Source organism: Protopterus annectens, chromosome 12.part0 (assembly GCF_019279795.1).
Source record: "Protopterus annectens isolate FY-2018-M chromosome 12.part0, PAN1.0, whole genome shotgun sequence".
Lineage (NCBI taxonomy): Eukaryota > Metazoa > Chordata > Ceratodontiformes > Protopteridae > Protopterus > Protopterus annectens.
Window position 1 is genome coordinate 835,425,222 of NC_056746.1, and position 23,410 is coordinate 835,448,631.

The 23,410-nt window shown below is 41.5% G+C and overlaps 1 protein-coding gene across 1 annotated transcript in view; it reads right to left on the reverse strand.

Annotated features, from left to right (window-relative positions):
* Window positions 1-348: 348 nt before the first annotated feature.
* Window positions 349-23,410, reverse strand: part of LOC122816219 — a 74,992-nt gene continuing 51,930 nt past the window's right edge. The window contains exons 2-4 of the mRNA XM_044088966.1: window positions 4,565-5,008; window positions 3,009-3,139; window positions 349-708 (exon numbers count right to left, since the gene is read on the reverse strand). Of these exons, the coding sequence (XP_043944901.1) occupies window positions 649-708; window positions 3,009-3,139; window positions 4,565-5,008 (635 nt within the window). The 3' untranslated portion in view covers window positions 349-648. The remainder of the gene's footprint in view (window positions 709-3,008; window positions 3,140-4,564; window positions 5,009-23,410) is intronic.

Here is a 23,410-nt window from a genome sequence, read left to right on the forward strand (position 1 = left end):
ATTATACCAGTCAACACGTGAACTACAACTTTTATTTATCAACATTGCGTTATAGCAGTCAACCTTCTTGAAGGCCAGCATATTTGCAGCTTGTCAGCTGACACTAAGGAAAGGAAAAAACATCCAGTGTGTATGTGATCAGGGAAAGGTATATATAATCACTTTTGCCAGAATTATACAGTATGCTTTTTGGAAGAAAATCACATGGACACTACTCTGAAATGCTCAAAGTTAACTCCCAAATTTAATTTAAATTTAAATTTTAATAAAGAAAAGTCTGTATATAGTTTTGTTGCCATTTCCAACAAATGTGAACAGATTGTCTGACATAAAACCATATTTATTTTGTATGTAATATATAATTTTATTCAAAAGCTTTTTTTATTACTGACCAGAAAACACAGGAACACAAACATGATGTAATACTTTTTGTTGTACCAACCTAGGTTTTACAGTCCAACTATTCAGTGTTTCAAATTAACAAAATCCTTTCTTCATGTAATGCCTGATGAAGAGCTCTTGCTAGTCTGAATGTTTAAGTAGCTGCATTGTAAAACCTACTAGTCTAATAAAAAGTATCACGTCACCTGTGTATTCCAACATTTTCTGTCAGTGGAGCACAGCATGGCATTTCTCCTTTTTCTTCAGTCACTGATGATAAATAATTTCCACAGCTCTCCAGAACAACTTCTTTATCTGTAACCAAACCTGCAAAATAAAGAGAAAAATGCAGTGAAACTATGTCAGACTTTACTGCACTCTGTCACACTATAGCTAGCATTCAACGTCATAGTCTCAATAATAAAAGAGAAAAAAAATGTTAGTAATGTATGCAAAGCAAACAAATAAGTATTTACCTAATCAGTTTTCTGTGACGAGACCCTCTTAAATGAATTTTGTCACATAGGCAGTGAATCATTTCAAGATTGGGGGACTCACTCAGGGGTCATGGGTGGCTAGCTCAGAACAGACAGCAAGGACCTCTTCGACCTTGGTCCACACCTTGGTCCATACAGGGTGCTGTAAACCAATGCCAGGTCAGGCATGAGTAAGTCAGCAGTTATCTCTGACCTGTTGCTAACACACATCCTGGCACTCATGACAGGAAGCAAACTTGAAGACAACTTTGAACCAGTTGTAGTAGCAGGTTTACTTCTTGGGTTCTCCATTATTCATTATCCACATTTTGACAATACAAGAGGTTGGGTATCAATGTTTTATAACTGTTCTGTGCAGCTGTTAATGGCCTCAAGTGGATTATACAACAGTTTGACTATGTTATAGTACAGGAGCGTTTTAAACTCTTGTCTATACTTCTCAATCTCTTAACATAAGAAATCTGGATAAAGCCAGAAATAATGGGGGACAAAGGCCATAAAATAGGAACAGATTTTACATACTGCTCTCACAAATTTAGAAAGTTGTTAGAATAACAGATTTTGTGTTAGCATGTATTTTCTGACAGAAAGGAAGTCTGAAACTCAATAGTCTATCATTATTTAGTGCTTTCAGTTCTCAATGATTTACCAGAAAACCACAAATTTTATGAGGAACATACCAAAAAATATAAAGCAAAAATCTGGAAATTCAGCAAAAATCTGGATAGTCGAGAGATATGTTCTTGTCTACCACCCATCTGTCTACATGATAATTGTTCAGGAGTTAACTGATTTCCTTATTATTTCAGTACTCACTAGCCCCAACTGGCTAATTAGGGTGTTTAAGTAGTTGGGGTAACAAAGAGTCTATGACCCATTTTAAGTAATTCATCTGCATTATGAAGAGATTCAGAATTACTCAGGTAGTTATCTTTGCAACTGATTGTCTTGGACATAACCTGGTACTGGATCTGTTTTCTTTCTTGATGTACGAGTCTGTTTGTGTGACCACTGCAAGGTTCCTTTTTGCAATGAAACTTCTCTGACAGGCTCCCCAGTCTTGAAATGGTGCAATGCAGTTATTATAAACATGCCACCCACAAAGTCTGTTGCTATGTTCTGCATCTTATTCCTTTCAGAAACCATTGCACATAACCACCTGGGCTAGCTTTTGCCTGGAGCTCGTCTCTAACTGCTTTAGTAAATCATGCTGCCTTATGTCATGAATTTCCAGTCCATTTGGTGGCTCATTAACCTTTATGCAACTATGAGCTCTACTTCCTTCATAGGGATGAATGAGCACTGATTGTACCAAACCTGTGTGCTGAAGCATAGGCTTTGTCTGGACAAGCACTATGTCTCATACCAGTTGGAAATATCCTATAGTAAGTCTCCTCTTCTGTATAAGGACTTTTCTGCTGTGGTCAAATGACTGGCAGTGCTCTTCTAGGTGAAACTAAAGACTGAACAGCTCAACATGCCTTGCTTTTAGATGCTCAGTCTCACATTCTGGACTGTCAATACAACATGGCTTCATTTTGAGCCATATTATATTTGCAATGTATACTACCCCTGGATAATCATATTAGAAAGAAGTGAATAGTACCACTGTTGTGCTGAAGAGATCTCTCGTTCCCTCGGGAAGAGCTTTCCCCTAGGTATTCCTAGCTGGACATTCCATGTGAACAAATGTAATAAATAAGGAGAAGGACACTGTGGCTAAAGTAGGAAACAGAATATTTTGACCTCTGATGACCACAGTATTGGTGGGGTCAGATGTTTTAGAAAAATAGCTGATTTAGTCAGAACCATATGGATTTCATTTGTTTTTTGTATGCCTTTCTCATGTATTTTATAATTTATGCAATACAAATTAAGGCCTGGAACCCTCCATGACGTGCATTATTTCAAAGTTAACTGCAGTGCTATGTGATGTTTGTATAATGCTTCCTAGTTTGTACAATCTCACATCAACTTGAATTTTTAACTTAGGGATGAAAACTACCATAAATGTGGCATGGATCAGTATATGCAATATTGCACAGAAACCATTCTGTCAGTCTAAAAAGTCTTCTACAAGCAAGGCAAAATGTATAGCAATTTATCAGCATATAATAGTTTTATAATTACCTGATTTAAAGAGAGATCAAAGCTTGTATTTTCTTCATTTGGAGGGCTGCACTGTGCATTATTAACATGGTCTTGATTGGTCCTATTTTGTGGCAAGTACTTGTAAGGATGAGATGAAACAGGCATGTTTTCTAGCAAAACAAGAAACAAGGATGCAATTTCCAAATGCTTTCACAATCAAAACAAGGCTCAAAAACAGAGCAACGACAAGCATTTCCAATAGTGTGAAAATATACAAAAAAAGATGCATAAAATATTTAGTTGCTCCGTGTGGAGGGAAGCAAGACAGCTATTCACAAATGCAAAGAATATGCCAGTTTCTAAGACTTATTTATTTATTTTTTTTATTCTTAGCTTTAAAATGTTTTTGAAATCTGCCAACGTGGCTGTAGTTGACTGTATATGTAAATGCTGCATATAAATTTCCATTAATTTTTATTTATTTCACTATGCCTGTAAGATCCTCTGTAGATCCCAAGACATAACCAATTTGATCAGTATTTTTTTTTTTACTTTTGTTTGTTTTATAGCTTTTTTGTCATTTGTCTTTTATTTTTTTATCTTGTTTATGTTAATAACTTTATTTGTAGATCATTTCTGTTGCCTATTTCATCATAAATTTCAGACGTAACAAGAGACCAAGTAACACATCATAGCAAACAGTAACATCAAACCAAGAAGTAAATGGCAAAGCACAAACATACAAAAAAAAACAGTTAATAAAATAGCACAATACTAAATATCATGTACTGTTAGAAGCTTAGCAAACTACATTTAGGTGCTCTTCATGAAGGATCATAACATTTTTCTATATACAGGATGGACACAGTATCTCAGATGGGGAACAGTGTGCATGCATTGGTGGGGGTCTCCCACCAATAATATGCATAAACTAGCATTAATAATTTGGGCTTCCAAGTACACTCTTCTTTTGCCCAAGTGCCAGGTATTTTTTGTTGGTGAAATTCACGGTCTCTTCTAATTTCAGTATAGCAGTGAGACATGTATGTGGAAACAATGTCTGTTAGTAGTCCTGATTTTCTGCCTTTAAGTGGCTTGGTATCACCACATGAACCCTGACAACTGGCAGAGGGGATAGTCAAAAAACTACAGCTACATTGACACAGTCACGCTAGTAGAAAGCTCCAGAGTCAATTACCCCTTCTGCCTTCCCCAAGCACCTCAGATGTCTTTGCCACATCACAAAATCTAAGTGACTAAGTCACAAGTTAGTGTTACTTACTAATATATTAACAGCTCACTGCATCACAAATGGATGCATTAATTAACTGAAGTAAATCATGAAGACTGCTCAGTTATAGCAATTGATTTACATGTTACATTTATTCTATGAAAGTGCTTTTCATAATTAAAATATATTGTCTAACTACACAGTTTAAATGCGTACAATTAAATACAGCTCAGCTTCATGAATGTCTGCTGGCACATTTTTGGAGTGGTATATATGGTATAGTGGTATTATATGATTATATGATTTTTATCTAACCAGTATGTTTCGGTAGCACTGACATAACAAATGAAAAACAGTACAATACCTTCTGTAGCTATTTTTGATGCAAGATTATTGCATAGCACATTTGTTTTCTCCAAGTCGATTTGTCTTTTGCAGCTGCCAGTCCTAGAACCTGAGCTTAGCTGATCAAGTTGTGATATGTTTGACTTGTTTCTATTGGTGAGGGTCTCACTGTACCTGGATTCCTGTTTTTTGCAGTTACCTATGCTAGAATTTCTAGATGGATCACCAAAGCAAACACATCTGCTGTTATTCTCTTGTGCATGATTACCTCGATGCTCATTCACCACACAAGGCTGTGAAGGCAGACAGACTTTACCTTCTGAAGAGCTTCTAGTTCTATTTATAGGGCTTCTGTCTCTGTACACCTCTGGTCTATCTGCATGCTCTCTCCATACGTGACGTTTTAGATATGCTTTCTGTATTGATGCATATTCACATAATTCACATTTGTATGTCTTTTTACCTGAAATAGAGAGTTGTAAACCAATTACAAAGCAGAAATTAAACTAATTTGAAAAGTCTACAATTAGTAATTATAAGCATGTAGATGAGGTATCCAGCTATAGACTAACTTCTTAACTGTCACAAATAATGGAATGGGTCCAGGCAGCTGCCTTGGAATTTATACATATGAATCTTTATCTCATGGGCTCTGGTTTAAGATTTGAGGTAATGCTTTGAACAGAAACACTTTCCACTGTTGAACACTTATTATAAGAGGTATGCCTTCTTTGTTTTCTTTCACAAGCATCTTTGTATTTATCTTTGGAAAATAAAATGTGAATAAGAACTTGAACTCCAGATGCATATGTTCATAGATGTTCTCTAGATAGTGGAACTTGGCCTGTGCTAGTTCGGTTGGCAAAATAGAAGATAGGGATTATAAGTTGTAAATGAGCTCCATCCTGTAGTCCAGGGTTTGATCCTCTTAGCTTCCATTTTCCTGGTGTGAGAATCTGAGCAAATCACACTGTGTGTGTGTGTGTGTGTGTGTGTGTGTGTGTGTGTGTGTGTGTGTGTGTGTGTGTGTTTATATATATACATATATATATATATATATATATGTGTGTGTGTGTGTGTGTGTGTGTGTGTGTGTGTGTATATATATATATATATATATATATATATATATATATATATATATATATATATATATATATATATATATATATATATATATATATACACACACACCCACATTAGTTTTCACATACTGGACTTTAAAGTTTAGATACTGCATCTTTAAGCCACATCCACTATTTTATCTGTCACATTTTGTAATACTAAAAATGCTGAATTCCACACTATAAAGGTACAAATAAGTGACTTTGAGCCGCTCTGTTCCTCTTGATGCCTAAGTGGTGTACAGTACATACAATAACACTCCAGCAGTCTCACTTTCTTTGGGTCTCATAACACCCAAAATGTTTTCTTTTTTTATTTCCCTGTAATGTCCACTCTATTGGGAATTACTTCTTATTAATATCATGGCAACATATTGTTTAAATGCTGAGTAATATACATTACAGGAGCTATCAAAAACATTGCTCAATGCAGGCATCAGAAACTTCCACTTTTTTAGTGATGCCAATTTTTTTACTGGATTTTTTGTTTGCTTACCCATATGACAGAGGTCAATAAATGACTACAAATAAATATATAATAAATATATAATAAATGACTATGGACCACCTCTTACTCTACCTTCCTGCCCTGCAGCTGACTGACTGTAAAAATGATATTTTTAAGATGGGTCTTTTTTTTTTTTTTGTTACAATGTACAACAGAACCTCACAATATGTACATGAAAAGTACTAGAAATGAAAAACACATTAAAAGTTTGCCCCCTAGTCTGGAGACAGTTTTACGCTTACAGACACTTCTGTGTAAAAATACATTAAGAAGGGGACTAAGAATTCAGTCAGATGTTAGCAGAATGAAACATCCAAGATGAAAAAGTTTTCTCAAACGATAAAGAAAAAAAGAGCAGGAAATATGCAAACAATTTGTAGAAACTACTAATGAGTGCCCTCCAGACTAAAATATAAAAAGTGTGTTATTTTTAAAAATGTTTAAAAATTATGCTGTCTAATCCTTACTAGAATTACTGGTTTTCCCAGGATTTGCAACTTCAGTTATGGATGAGAGACTTTTAATTTGTTTATTTTCATTATGGATTGATATCTTAACTCGTCGTAGGCGATATCTGGTTTTGCCATTAACAGTACGCTGCCAAGTTTGATAAGTGGTAACTGAATTTTCCCTCTTCTGATCTTTTGAGACACGTGGTATTAAGCAAAGATATGAGAAAAATTCTTCCTTTGAGATTCCATTGAAATAGTCATCATTTTTGTTTTCAAAATTGTGCATTTTCCCGTGCTATATCAAAATGACCGTGTCAGTGAAAATAAACCCACATGTACCACTCCAGCTCACTAAATGTCAGCTGTCTTCACCTCATCTGCACTTCTACTCAGATAAGTTCTAGAATGTTATAACACCACACTGAATTCCAATTCTAAGCTGTTAAACCATTATTACACAAGACTGACTACTGTGACTAAGTGGTAGCTTGGGAGTAGCTAGGCATACTCAGTGTACATTTTTGCCAAGCAACTCTCAGAAAACAGAAGCTGTCTATAATTGTCTAAACTAATACCTACAACAAAGATTATAGCTTGCTTATAAAAAAGATCTACTGATTTGATTAAGAACCTGTTTTAATTGCTGTGGGAGGCAACAGTTAAAAAAAGACCCATAACTCCTTCAGTATCTGTGTAGCAGTACTTGAAGAGATGTACCTACTCTTAACATGAGGTTGGGAGTGTAAATATAAGGCCATGAATAAAAAAAAGAAAATTTCTGACTCATTTCACTGATTAATTATAACCAATAAATGGCTATAATTGTATAGTACATTATACAAATGTTGTTCAAAACTCATAGATTCATAGGTAAGTACTAGGCTAGTTGCACTTTGCAGGCCATTTTAAGACTAGCTAATTTCTCCTTTTCTGCTTGAAATAACCTATCCCATTTGGTTATAGATTGCCCTTATCCATTCCATGGTCAATAATTATATATTACCCCTAAAGAGAATAACTGGTATCATACCATAGGTTTGAGGGGCCCCATGCATGAGATAAAGCATTTAAGAGCTGCCTCTGCCCATTAGTAGTACAGGAGCATCCATGGGGTAAAGTTTTTGTTTCTTATTCATAGAGCTAAGTTATATTTGAAAATGAACAAGGATGAACTTTATGTGGATATGTGGATGGGGAGTCTGTTCCATATCAATTGTATTCTTTACAAAATATACCTGTCCCTCCAAACTTTCTGTTAATGTTGCAGAAGAGATTTATATCCCTAGACGGAGTAATGTACTCCTTTTCTGCTTGAAATAGCCTATCCCATTTGGTTATAGATTACCCTTACTCATTCCATGGTCAATAATTATATATTACCTCTAAAGAGAATAACTGGCATCATACCATAGATAATTTGAGGGGCCCCATGCATGGGATAAAGGATTTAAGAGCTGCCTCTGTCCATTAGTAGTACAGGGGCATCCCTGGTGTAAATGTTCTATTTCCTATCCATAGATCTAAGTTACATTTGAAAATGGACAAGGATGAACTTTATGTGGATGGGGAATCTGTTCTATAGCAGTTGTATCCTTTGCAAAATATACTTGTCCCTCCACACTTTCTGTTAATGTTACAAAAGAGGTTTAGATCCCTAGACAGAGTAATGTACCCCTTTTGTGATTGAAATAACCTATCCCATTTGGTTATAGATTAGCCTTATCCATTCCATGGTCAATAATTATATATTACCCCTAAAGAGAATAACTGGTATCATACCATAGATAATTTGAGGGGCCCCATGCATAGGATAAAACATTTAAGAGCTACCTCTGTCCATTAGCAGTACAGGGGCATCCCTGGGGTAAATTTTCTATTTCCTATCCGTAGATCTGTTGCATTTGAAAATGGACAAGGATAAACTTTGTTTTATGTGGATGGGGAGTCTGTTGCAAAATATACCTGTCCCTCCAAACTTTCCATTAATGTTACAGAAGAGGTTTAGATCCTTAGACTGAATATTTCTGATGCTGTTTGACTTGCTGAAGTGCAGTAAATTTATCAGTACTGGGACGAAGGATGGCTTGTATACCTACCCGTAAATCTACTTTGACAAACTTCTGTATTACTTCAACTGACAACACAATAATCTCTCCTGACTCCTCAACCAAACTTCTTGGTGTTATTATCGATAATAATCTCAACTATGATTGCCATATCAACACTACAATAAAAGCTGTTAATAAAAAGATTGGATCCCTGTACAGAATAAAGCCCTTCCTCACACCTGAAGCTAGGATAACCTTAGCCCAAACTCACCTTCTCTCTACCCTTCTGTATGCTTCATCTATTTACACTAATCTTTCTAAAAGTAACCTTAAGAAACTTACTACATCTTACCACAATATTGCCACCTCCTCCCAATTCAGAACACATCACTGTATAAACCTAAAGCAACTACACTGGCTGGAACTCCCTAACAAGCTCATCTTTCAACAACTCTTAATAGCTTACAAAATTCTACACCAACCTTCTAAAACACCAGCTCTTTCCAACCTCCTGACTCCTTATATCAACCTGAAACAACTACGCTCCTCTGATAAGTCACTTGTTAATAGTACCAAAATTATGAATTCAGCAGGCAATTCCCTTTTCTCCAACTCAATAGGCAAAATATGGAACAATCTTCCATCCACTTTGTCCTCTTTGCCTACTCTTCAACTATTTAAGAAACAACTTTCCATACACCTTAATAAATTCTGGCTTTGCTCTTGTACCAACCCAGACTAGCCTGTAGACACCCTCCTATTTTTTATAAATCCTTTCAACCACTTCATTTTCATCTTTTACTTCAACTGAGTTATTATCTCTTTGCTGTAAATATTACTTAACTCAAAAAAAAAAAAAAAAAAAAAAAAATGTTTTGTGTTTTGATATTATATTGTTTGGCTAGTTCTAACCTATGACCTCACTTAATTAGTTAAGATATTTAATATTTGTACTTACATTTCTTCCCTTTCTATAATACAATTGTATTTCCTATAACTGTTTCAACCCTCTGGAGCTTTTCTCCCCGGGCCTCCACTGAAAATGGACATTAATCCAGCTGGACTAGCCCGGTCAACAAATGTAAAATAAAATAAATAAAATAAATAAAAATAAATTGTATGTCAGACACAGGTCACATCTTAGCAGTCTGTAGGATAACCAGTATATTGACAGGGCTTTGAGTTGGTCCCTGTAGGATATGTTGTTTAGACATTGTATTCTTTTAGTAAAAGGTGTCTCTGTGGGCATTCAAGTTGTTGCATGTGTCTGGACAGATACATGACAAAGGGACATTATATTTAATGACTGGCCTATTCAGGGCTGAATAAAGGGGAGGGGGACAATGACATCCTTAGATCTAGACACAATCCCTTTGTTTATAAGCTGTGCATTATAGATGTACGTTCTTACCACAGACACATTTTGGTCAAAAGTTAAGTTACTGACTGCATAAGTTCCCAAATCTTGAACAACTGAGTCAACTATTAGGGGTGTATTCTCAGTGTGGTAGTTCCCTGGAATAGAAGACTTCCCAAAGGATCCAATAATGCATTAAATTTCAGACAATGATTTTGTCACCAGTTACTTTGTTTGAGACAAACCTTCCTGTATGATGGCTAACTCATTTGGGGATTTAATGACTGCTCCTAGCTTGCTATCATCTGCAAACTTAGCCATAGCCTTTTGGTATTGGCTTCAACTTCAGAAAAGTACTTGCCAAACAGAAGAGGCCCCAGTTCAGAACCCTGGGGGGAACTCCACTGGTGACTGGTCTCTTTGTGGAGGTAACTTCCCCTATTATGATTATCTATGTCCTATTTTTGAGCCAGTTGGCCATCTAGCAGGTAACACAGGAGTTTAATTCCCAGTTTATTTAGCTTTTCTACTATGCCTGAGAGGGGAATTGTATCAAAAACTTTGGCCAGGTTGTGGTATCCATTGTTTTGGTGACCTTTTCAAAAAAATCCACCAGGTTGACTAAGTATGACCAGATATTGACTAATTCAAAAGGTTCCCTATGTCCAGATTGATTAATTCCATGCTCAGTCTTTCCATGGCTTTGCATATGAGGCTGGCCTGACTTATGGATCTGTGATTGCCTGGGTATGTAGAAAGACCTCCCTTATGGAGGAGAATGACTGTAGCTGTTCTCTAGTCACTTAGTACAAAGCCTGTATGGAGGCTGAGATTGAATAGTGTTGTTAGAGGTGTGGCTAAATCATGCTTCATGTTATTTTCATATTCATGCTTCATATTCATCCTATTACAAAGACATGCATATGGAGCATTTCTCCCTGAGCCTCTGCTGAAAACTGGCTCGTTCCAAGTCAGACTTTCCTGGTTAACAAATGTTAAATAAATAAATATTTAAGATGTATCCAGGGATATTGTCGGGACCCATCAATGCAGTATGTTTAGCTTTTGATGGCACTTTAAAGACTTGAGGCAGGATTCACGAAGGCTTACACGGAGTTTAAGAGTAGTGTAAGCATCCGTGTAAGCCTCCCGATCCAGGAACAGCCCAAACCTCCGTGTAAGAGACAGCTAACATGTCTCTTACACGGACTGGGCGTGGAAATGCTCAATACCTCATTTGCAGCTCAAAGATATGCAAATGAGGTATTTGAGTGATCCAAGAAGCCTAAACCAGTCCGTGTAACGGACGTGTTAGCTGCAGAAATGTACTCAGCTGACAACTGAGTACATTTCTGCAAAATTGAGCTATGTCAGCTCCAAATAAAGGGTGCATATGTTTCATTTAGCATGCCAATGGCCAAATATGTGGCAATTGGCATTAAAAAGTGTTGCAAAATTATTTTAAATAACTTTTCTTTTTTCGTGGGATTTTCATGTGTAACTGCAGCGCACACCTGCGCAAATGGGGTGCGCTGCCTAAAACTGAAAACCGAAGCTTATAAGCCCACAATTGTGGGTTTAATGTATTACATGGAATGACAATGCAGGGACTAGCAGACCAAAAACAATATGGCCTCCATGTAGTGGTTGCCAAGGGGGGGGAGCTCCGTGTAAGAAATGTAACTAAGCATTACTAGGCAGTCCTATGTAAATGAGGGTTACAATACTGAATCACACTGCCACATAGGTAATGAGCACTTTCCGAGTAGTGTAAGAGTTACAGAAGGGGGAGGAACAGAGTAAGAGGTAGGTGACATCACGGGGGGGAATGATAGAAATAAATGTATCAGATTGGAGGGCAATGTAACGTGACAGATGACAGACAGACATCAGGGAGAGAGGTGTGTCCCAACAGAACACTAGGAAAGTCAAGAAATAGAGAGTGCACACTATCCCTACACTCAAACTTTCTTGATATACGTGCATGCGTGCGTGTGCGCGCATGTGCGTGCGTGTAAGGCAGGTTCAACATGTGGGAGCGTGTTGCAAACCGTTTACAACGGTTTCTTGGCGTGCACACATGTGGAAGGCAATGTAAACAGCAGGAAGCCTGTTGCCTGATGTATAAGGCTGTGTGCACGCGTTTTACCATGAATCAGCCTAGTTCAAACCGTGTAAGGATGTGTGCGCGCGTTTAAGTCACTGTGAGCGTGCTTATGCTGGTGTGCACATTGCTCCCCTTGAGGAAACAGAAAGGAAAAAGGAAACAACCAGATTACAGGGAAGCTGCCAGAGGATACTGCTGGAGTTAATTGGTGGAAACAATTAGAAGCAGGCAATTACACAGGCAGACTAGAAGCCCAACCCAGTACTTAAAACACTGCAAACAGCAGTGCAGGCTGTTTCTCACAAGAGATACTGCAAGAAAGGAGTAAGCTATCAGAATTGAAAACTGAAAAAAGCTGAACTCAGAGCAGAAATGCTAGGGGCTGCCATAGCTGTTATAATCAGGCATAGGCAAATTGCTGAGGGTGGTGATAATGCAGATGCTGACAGACAACCCAGAGTGAGGAGAAGGAGGAGAGTATACAGGCCCAGGGTCACCTACCATGGGTTACATGAGCTGGAGATAGTAGAGCGCTACAGAGTGGACAGAGACCTTCTGCAGAAAATTGTTGAGCTGTGCAGGCCACGTCTCACACACAGAACCAACAGAGGGGAACCCATCCCAGTGGAAACCAAGGTATGTGTTGGCCTAAGAATACTAGCAACAGGTACCTTCCAGAGACCAACTGGTGATATGATGGGGATATCACAGGCATCAGCCTCCAGGGTACTGCACCAGTTCCTGGATGCCATGTCAGCACATGTCGGTGATCATGTATATTTCCCCAATGCCTGTGAGGTATTGGCCAGCAATATGCATCTCTTCCAGCAAATAGCGGGATACCCTGAGGTACTGGGTGCAATAGACTGCACGCACATATGCATCAAAGCACCAGCCGGTGAGCAGGGTAGAGCCTATATTAACCGCAAGGGATTCCCCTCCATCAACTGCCAGGTCGTGTGTGATGCCCAGGGCTTAATAATGAATGTGTGTGCTGGCTGCCCTGGGAGCTACCACGATTCCCACATCTGGCATCTGACACAGCTGTACCAATCATTTGCCAGTGGGGACTTCCCACACGGACACCTAGTGGGGGAGGCAGGTCATGCACTTGAGCCGTGGCTGATAACACCCATCAGAAATGCACACACACCTGAACAGGAACGCCATAATGAGGCACACGCACAAACACGTAATGTCATAGAGCGTGTGTTTGGGCTGCTCAAGTCACGGTTCCGGTGTCTGGACACATCTGGTGGAGCCTTGCAGTACACACCAACTACATGTACCCAAATGATCATGATATGTGCTATGCTACATAATATGATCCTGTGGAAACAGCTGCAGCAGGACCAGCATAGGGCTGGGCCAAACATACCCCCACCATTGCCAAGGCCACCACAGGCAGAGGGTGACTCGGAGGAGGAACAACCTGACCTTGCCCCAGTAGGCAGAAGGAGGCGTGCCCAGTATGCCCTGGCAAGAGGCAACGCATAGCACATACACTGGCTCAGTAGGAACACTGGGACTGATACCCCCTCCGACTCACTCATATAGTAACAGGGATGCCTAACCTGACACAACCTGCTTCCAAACATGTACAGGGAGTGTAGTATGTGCATCCGACAGAGGCAGCCCTGCAGCACCACCTGAGGCATGAATGCCATGTGTTAAGTAATGTAACACCATGTACCATATGCACACCTGAGGACCCTGACTAACCTCAGCAATCATAAACCACAAAAACACAAACCCACCTTCATAGGTACCACAAGGGATAGGAACCTAGATGTAATGCTACCCAATGCCAGAAGTATAAACAGCAAGATGCGTGCAGTGTAAACGCACACAGTATAGAGAATGTAGATATCAGTGCTGTAATAGAAAACTGGGTCAAAGCCCACATCAGCACCCTAACACTACCAGGTCACACCTCATACAGTGATGTACAGCTGCAAAAACATGGAACAAGCTACAAAACGAGGGTGACTAGCAATAAATGTCATGGATAACCACACCCTCATGTTGGTACCACAACAAGAAGCAACATGGATTAGCCATGTTCAAATACCAATGGCTAAAACTGCCTACTACTATATAGCTTGCTGCAGACCACTGTCCTAATAGCAGGAACCGCACCAGGCCTATGTTCATAGGTTCATAGGTTCATACTAGGCTATCTGCCCTAGGGCATTTATAAGCCTAGCCCAGAGTTTTGTGGCTTCCGCCACCCCTTTAGTTTGAAGGATAATATGCCCATTATTTTGCTGTGCCTCTGTCAAGCAGTGACACTGAGGTTATCCCTGGGGTATACCTGCGATCTCCCATCCATTGGTCAAGATTTCTCTTGAACAAAGCCAGCGAGGTGCTCTGCCCCACATGTACCGGGATGTTGTTCCACAGCATAGGGAGTCTCTGGGTGATGAATCTGTCCCTCCAGCATGTCCTATTAATAGCCGTGTTGAGGTTTAAGTCTCTTGCCCTTGTAGTTCTGATGGATTTAGAGGTTTTGAGGTGAAGCATGTTCATTAATTCCGGGTTGGACATGGCCTTGTATGTCAGGCACAGGTCACCTCTGAGCAGATGGTAAGCGACTGAATAGAGCTGGAGTTCCTTCAGGCGGGCAGCATAAGACATATTTTTGAGACCCTTTATCCTTCTGGTGAGGAATATTTGGGGCCTTTCCAATTGCTGCAGGTGTCGGGTCAGATACATTCCGAATGGGGCATTCTACTCAATCATTGGTCTGATGAGTGATGAGTACAGGGGAACAATGACCCCCCTTGATCTAGATGTGAATCCCTGCATGATCAGGTGGGCAATGTAGAAGGTCTTCCTAACTACTTTGGCAACGTGAGTGTCAAACGAAAGGTTACTGTCAACCTGGGTGCCCAGATCCCTGATAACCTCTTCTGTGCTTAGAGGATTGCCACCTATATGGTAACTAGGGGTAACCTTGTTTTTCCCGAAGGGTATGACTATGCATTGTTTAGCATTTAACTTTAGGCCATGGCTCTGGCACCAGTTATCCATTTCTATGAGACCCTTCTGAAGGATGTCTGTGTCAGATGGGTTTTCAACTATGGTTCCCAGTTTGCAGTCATCTGCAAATGTTGTCAGCCATAATCCTCCTGTGTCTGCTTGTACTTCTGAAAAGTAGATGCCGAACAAAAGTGGGCCCAGGACTGAGCCCTGTGGGACACCACTTGTGACAGGCTTGGAGTGTGACATGGTGCCAGCAACTCTGACCCTGTGGGTTCTGTCACTTAGCCAGTTTGCAACCCATCTTGTGACGTATGGGTTTACATTTAAGCTGGTAAGTTTTTCAATGATACCCGAGTGGGGTATTGTGTCGAAAGCCTTTGCCAGGTCAAGGTAGGCTGTGTGGACTGCCTTGCCCTCGTCAATGGCCTTGGTGACTGTTTCGAAAGAGTCAACCAAGTTTAAAAGGCATGATCTGCCCTTGACAAAGCCAAACTGGGTTGGATCCAAAGTCTGCAAGTCCCCTATGTCTTCATTTATGAGTTCCATTATGATCCTCTCCATAGCTTTGCAGACCAGGCTTGTCAAGCTGATGGGACGGTAGTTTCCGGGGTCGGTGGAGGCACCTCCTTTGTGAAGTGGGACCACCGTTGCCGTACGCCACTCCTTGGCACGTATCCTGAGGTGAGGCTAAGATTAAACAGCTGCCCTAACTGCGGGTTTAATTCCTCATTGAGTTCGTGGAGCACACAACCGGGGACACCATCTGGTCCCATGGATGCTGTGTTTTCCACCTTGCATAGAGCAGTTCTCACCTGAGCATTTGAGATGTTTGGGGGGCTACAATCTTCTGGTATAGATATCTCTCCTTTTGGGGGGGAGAAATCTGCACTGAACCTGTCAGACAGTATGTTGGCAATGTCTGTAGGTTCAGTGATTTTTACATCATTTTGAACTAATTCTGAGCATATCTGGGAGTTTCCTCCCAGGTTTCTAACATAGCTAAAAAAGGCCTTATGATTGTCTTTTGAGTCCTTAGCGATTTTTCTCTCAAAATTTGCCTTGGATGATTTTATGAGAGATCTCAGTTTTGTACTTATAATGAGCAGGGGTGTCTTCCCTTCTATGGATTTTGCTCTATCTTGTAGTAGCTCCTTCCTTTTGTTGTAGAGCTTGTTTATGGCTGGGGTCCACCAGACTGGACGTTTGCCTTTGGTACAAAGAGTCTTTGTTTTGTTTGGGATTGCCTGATCCATGCAGTCCTGGAGGTGCTGGTAGAAGGCATTTGTAAGTGATTCAGTGGCTTGGGTAATGGTTTCCGCTGGCTTGGGGGCCTTGAAAGAGACCACACCAGTCTTTAGAAGTGTGAAGTCGGCTTTTGAGAAGTTCTTCACTGTGGTCTTTTTTATCTGGTGTGGGGGTGGGATGTGGACTTCCAGTGAGATTAGTTTATGATCTGATCTCACCAATGATGGGTATACTTCTGGTGTTGAACATTGTGACCCCATGTTCGTGATGATGAGATCTAGTATGTTGTCTCCTCTTGTGGGGATGGTGACTAGTTGTTCCATGGCATTTGAGTTTATGAACTCTAGGAACCTTTGGGCTAGAGTGTAGGGGCTTGAGTAGTGATCCCAGTCTATATTTGGATAGTTGAAATCACCCAGTATGATGGTGTTTGGAGATACATTTATCCCGTCCAGTGTTTTCAGGAAAGCTGTGTGAGGTTCCTGAGTTTGAGAGGGTGGCCTGTAACATGCTACAAACTGCAGAGCAGTCTTGCCTACGGTTAATTGCACCTGGATGGTCTCCGATGCATCGTGCGTTGCCACCAACCTTGAGGTGAGGGTGTCCTTGATGAATATGGACACCCACCCTCCTTTCTTGGTGTTGTCCGGATTTTGGGGCCGGAATGCATGATATGAGGTAACACCTGATAGTGCCGGTGTGCTGTCAGGAGCCTCGAACCAGGTTTCAGTCACAGCACAGACATTGATGTTCTCCATACTGAGAAGGGCTTTGAGTGCGTGCATCTTGAGGTTGAGACTTCTGGCATTGAGCAGCATTACCCTTAGTTTTTTTCCTTTTTTGTGTTCTAGGGTGGTAGGTTTAGAATCTGAGCCTTGCCTAAAAAAGGCACAATGGGGGTGGCAAGAGCCTTAGCCAAAATCCGTAAGCCTAGGGGTGACAGGTGCAAGCCGTCCCTTGCAAATCAGCGTGGCTTGTCCAGCATGTCATCCCAGGCAGACAGACATTGGATCCCCTTTGACTGACACCATAGTTTAAGCCAATTATTACAGCTGATCATCTTGTCTCTGTATTGTGGCATAATTCTTGGTGAAGGTAGGATACTGCTCAAGGTCAGGGTCATACCTGCCTGGGCTACATAATCACAGAGCTCCTCTATGTCTCTTTTCATGTAGTCCAGGGAGGTACGTCTCAGGTCGCTCACACCAGCATGGACAATGACTGAGTCATACTTGTACTTGCAGTTGAGTGACCTGAGTGCTTGCATTATGTGGTGGATTCCAGCGCCCGATAGGCAGCTTACTGTGACCTTCTCCTTACTCAATCTGGTGAGCGGGACATCAGTGTGTTTGACTATGGAGTCACCTATGACGAGTGTGTCTGGCATTGTGTTTGGCCTTAAGGGCTGTGACTGTTTGGCACACTGACTCTGTGGTCTATGTGTTGCATGTGCTGTGCCCTGTGGAGGCAGTTGTTTGGGTGTCTGCTTTGGTGGCCTCTGCTGTTTTGGTAGATTTCTGATCAGAGCCTCGAGTATGTCTTTGTGTGTTTATGTGTATGATTTGAAGTTGTGATAGTGCTATGTGAGACTGGGTTTGTGGTGTGTGTGGTTACCTTCTCCTCCTCTCTGGTCTTGCCAGTCCTATGTTGAGAGAGCTCAGCCTCCAGTTTGGCTATATAGCTGCATCTCTCGCATGTATTTGTGTTTTGTGGGAGAAGGAGAGGGTTGTCTGTGTACATGAGGCAATTGTAACATTGCCTCAATATTCCCAGGTTCACCAGTTGAGCAGGAGAGGACACTAGCAACTGATCCCTTGACATGCTAGAAGGAATAGACAGAAAATGTTGGAATACAGGAAGATATCAAGCCCCCCAAACCACATTATATTACTTGACTGACAATACCTACACATACACCATAGTTTCATAGTTTCATAGTTTACTACTAGGCTATCTGCCCTAGTGCATTTATAAGCCTAGCCATAGTGATGTGGCTATTGCCATCCCTTATAGTGGTAATAAGTGTACAGAATAGATTCTGAATATTGTGCCTCTGACTTAGTAGTGACACATTATGACCCCCTTACGTAATCGAATAACTTGACTGTGCCTCTGTCTAGTAGTGACACAGGGAGGACCCCTGGGGTAAACCTACAATCTCACATCCAGTTGTCCAGATTTCTCTTGAAGAGAGTCAGTGAGGGACTCTGTCTAACATGAACTGGGATACTCTGCTAGAGTGTGAGAAGCCTCTGAGTTATGACTCTGTCCCTCCAGCATGTCCTATACATGTATGTGCTGAGGTTCAAATCTTTAGCTCTCATGGTTCTGGTGGATTTGGATTGCTTGCAGTGGAGCATGTCCACCAAATCCTGATTGGACATGGTCTTGTATGTCAGGCATAGGTCACCTGTAAGTATGCGGTATGCTACTGAATAAAGCTGGATTTCCTTTAGTCTGGAAGCATATGACATGTGTTGTAGACCCTGATCTTCTTGGTAAGGTACTTTTGGGGTCTCTCCAGCTGTTGCAAGTGCTGGGTGAGGTACATACCAAATGGGGCTTTGTATTCAATCATGGGCCTGATAAGGGAGAAGTATAGTGGTACAATGACCTCCTTTGATCTGGATGGAAAACCCTTCATGATAAGGTGGGCAAGATAGAAAGTCTTTCTAACCACTTTGGCAACATGGGTGTCAAACGAGACGTCACTATCTACATGTGTCCCCAGGTGTCTGATTTGTTTTCTGTGGTCAGTGGGTTGCTGTCTATGTATTGATTTGTGGGTACTTTGTTCCTCCCAAAGGGGATGACTACACATCAGTTGCATTCAGTTTCAGGCCATGATTCCGGCACCAGCTATCTGTCTTTGTGATGGCATTCTGTAGGATGTGTGTGCCGGCTGATGTATTCACTATGGTGCCTAGGTTGCAGTCATCTGCAAACTCTGTCAGCCACAACCCTCCTATGTTTGCTTTCACATCTGAAAAGTAAATGCCAAATAAGAGGGGTCCCAGGACAGATCCTTGTGGGACACCACTTGTGACTGGCTTTGAATCTGGCAAGGCACCTGCAATGTCAACTTTATGGGTCCTGTTTCTTAGCCATTTTGCAACCTATCCTGTGACATATGGTGTTATATTTCAGCTGTTGAGCTTGTCTATGATGCCTGAGTGGGGTATTGTGTCAAAGGCCTTAGCCAAGCGTAGGTAGGCTGTGTGGACCACGTAGCCCTCATCAATGGCCCTACTGACAGTTTCAAAATAGTCAACTAGGTGCAAAAGGCAGGATCTGCCCTGTACAAAGCTGAACTGGGTGGGATCAAGGGTCTGTAGGTCACCAATGTCTCTGTTTAAGAGCTCCATAATGACTCTTCCTATAGCTTTGCAGACAAGGCTGGTTAAGCTTGTGTGGTGGTAGTTGCCATGGTCTGTGGAGGCATCTCCTTTGTGGAGTGGGACCACTGTTGCTGTATGCCAGTGTTCAGGTACATATCCTGTAGCAAGGCTAAGGTTAAATAGCATTTGTATATACGGGTTTAGCTCCTTCTGGAGTTCACATAGCATGCAACTGGGGATACCATCAGGTCCCATTGATGCTGTGTACTTGTCTTTGCTGAGTGCGGCTCTCACATGGACATCCGAGATGACAGTGAGGTTACATTCAGCTGTGATAACTATCTTCTTTTGGGGGTGAGGGAGGGGGGAAATTGCACTGAACCTGCCTGCCAGAATGTTGTCAATATCTGTCAGGTCACTGAAATATATGTTGTTGTGTACCAACTCTGAGCATATCTGAGGGTTCCCACCCAGGTTTCTGACATAACTGAAGAAGGCAGTGTGGTTATCTTCATTGTCTTTGGTGATTTATGTCTCCAAGTTGACCTTGGATGTCTTTTTGAGAGAATGTAGCTTTTTACTAGTGCTGATCATAGCTGCCTTCCCTTTAGGAGATGTAGCTCTGTCTTGCATTAGTATCCTTCATCTGTTATACAGTTTGTTTATGGCTGGGGTCCACCAGACAGGCCACTTTCCCTTGGTGGAGAGGGTCTTGATTTTATTTGTGATTGCATGGTCCATGCTTTCTCGGAGATGTCCGTAGAAAGCGTCTGTGAAGGAGTCACCATTGTGTGTTGTGGTTTCCACTGGCCCAGTGGGCTTAACGGATACCATCTCAGTCCGAAGAAGTGTGAAGTCAGCTTTTGAGATGTTTGTCACTATACACTTTGTATTACACTAGCACTGACACAAGTGTAGACAATTTCCCAGAATCCATCAAACAAAATGGACATGCAAAATGTAACACTTCCACAAGAGGGGTAAGCATACTGGATGTGATAATCAGAAATATGTGTACTGGATGTCAAGATGAGAAGTGTATCCCTCACTGGTAAGACCGGACCATAGAGTAATCACACTGTAGTTACACATCCCGACCCCAGTCCCTGGCCAGATTACCACAGTGAAACACATGTATAATGCATAGCTTGCACCTCTACAAACCAACGTGGAATCCATGAAAAGCCCTGTGCAGGTCCAGAATATGGGACACACTGCAGAACATGTTATACAGGCATACCATGAACACAGCCAAGAGTGCTTGGAGTCTGCAATCACAAACAACAAGACACAATGCCATACACCCAGGCATCTGGCATGCTGGACTCCAGCAATTACTAAACCATTGAAGAGAATGAGGAAGCTACCACATGATAGATCAAACATAAAAGGTGAAGTAATCAGTGATCACTAGTATGGCAATAAAATGTGTCCACACATACAATCCACTAAGGCCAGGCAAAACAAGTAGAATCTGTGAATCCAGTGGCAATGTGACACCTGTCCCAAGTACACACACAACAACAACTCACCCCAATAAATACAAATGTATGTGATAGACGCAACCAGGTAGCCAAACCAGAGCCTGAGCACCCCAAATCAGTACTGTCAAAACTAGTCAGGAGGACAAGGTAACCACATACACCACAAACCCAGTCCCACATAGACCTACAACGACTGTAAACCAAACACATAAACACAAAAACATTCCCAGAGGCCCTAATTACAAACACACAACACCAACACAAGCCTCCAAAGCAGACACCCAATAAAACAACCTCCAGACATAGCACATGTAACACATAGTACACAAAGCTGGTGTGCCAAACAGTCACAGGACAGAAGGAGAAACAACATGCCTGATACAGTTGTAATAGGTGACTCCATAGTGAGACATGCTGCTGTTCCAGGGATGGCTTGCACCTGTTACCCATGAGCGTCTGGATATTGCCTAAGGCTTTTGCAACCTACAGAGATCCTTTCGTAGGCAAGGCCGAAAAGACCAACCCACCACCATAGAAAACAAAACTGGAAAGAAACAGAAGGTTAATGCTGATCAATGCCAGATGTGTAAACCTCAATATGCATGCTCCTGAGGCCCTCCCCAGTATGGAGAACATTGATGTCTGTCCAGTGATAGAAACCTGCTGCAAGCCTCGTGACAGCACTCCAGCACTACCAGGTAATACCACATATCATGTGTTATGGCCACAAAACCTGTAACAAAACATAAAAGGAGGGTGAGTATCCATATTCAGCACAGACACCCATACGTCCAGTTAACTGACAATGCTTATGTCATTGCAGTCCACCCATGTGCAACTAACCATAGGCAAGACTGCTGTACAGTCTGTAACATGCTACAGACCACACTCTCACACACAGGAACCCCACCCCACTGTCCTGAAGACAGTGGACAGTATGAATGTACCACCAAATACAAAACAAGGTACACACAAATTACCACATAGGTGGTAAACCATTATGTGTGGAAGGAGTAATCAGGGACCTAGTGACACAAGTGGACAGTCACCTGTTATGTGACAGTCACATCGCCAATTTGTCTAGGAAGACTGTCTATATTGGACACTGTATCATGAAAGGATTCACATCTACATCAACAAAGGTCATTGTGCTCCTATACTATTCCCCTATCAGACCATATTGTAATACAATGCCTCATTTGGGATGTACATTACCTGGCACCTGCAGCAGTTAGAAAGACCTCAAAGGTACCTCAGCAAGAGTCAGAAAGGGTCTCAAATATATCTCATATGCTGCCTGGCTGTAGACACCACAGCTGAATGCAGTCACATACTGCCTACACAGAGGCATTGTATGTCTGTTGTACAAGTCCATGTCCAACACAGAAGTAATGGACATGCTCCACCCCAGAAAACTCAAAGCCATCGGAGCTGTGTGAGTCAGAGATGTCAACCTTAACACATAATCAAATAGGATGTGCTGGAGGGACAGATACCTAACCCTGAGTCTCTCCACACCCTGGAACAGAATACCACTACATGTTAGGCAGAGCCCCTCGCTGACACTCTTCAACAGGAAGTTAGCAAAATGGATGGATAATTGTAGATGTACACTGGGGGTCTTTACTGTGTCATGTCCAGACAGAGGCACAGCTAAGTAAATCATAAATGGCCATAATATTCACATAGCAAGGGGTGGCAAAAGCCACACACACTGTGGCTAAGCTTACAAATGCCCTATGGTGGATAGCCTAGTATGAACCTATGAACCTATTATGATACAAATTGTACAGGACACTAAGGATAACCCCAAGGCTGCTGCAACTGATGGTAGTAAGTGTGTTGTGAATTCCTGGATATGCTCTGGATCACACAAATATTACAAACAACATACCAAACACACACACGTATTGCCAACATACATCCTGACAGGTGCAGTGCAACCCCCCCCCCCCTCATAATGCAAAATATCTTTCCCAGCAGACTGCTGCCTCCCTGACATTATGTCAGCCTTACCACAGGATATGTACCCAAAGAGCAGTGTACAACAACAGTGGTTGTTCTCAAGAAAGGTGTCGCCTGAATGGATACTAAAACAACCACCACAGAATCCTGAGAAGCTTGGTCTGCACAGCTATGGAAAGGATCAGCATGTACCGCAGACATAACAATATTGGGGATCTATTGACACCCGACCCTACCCAGTGTGGGTTTATG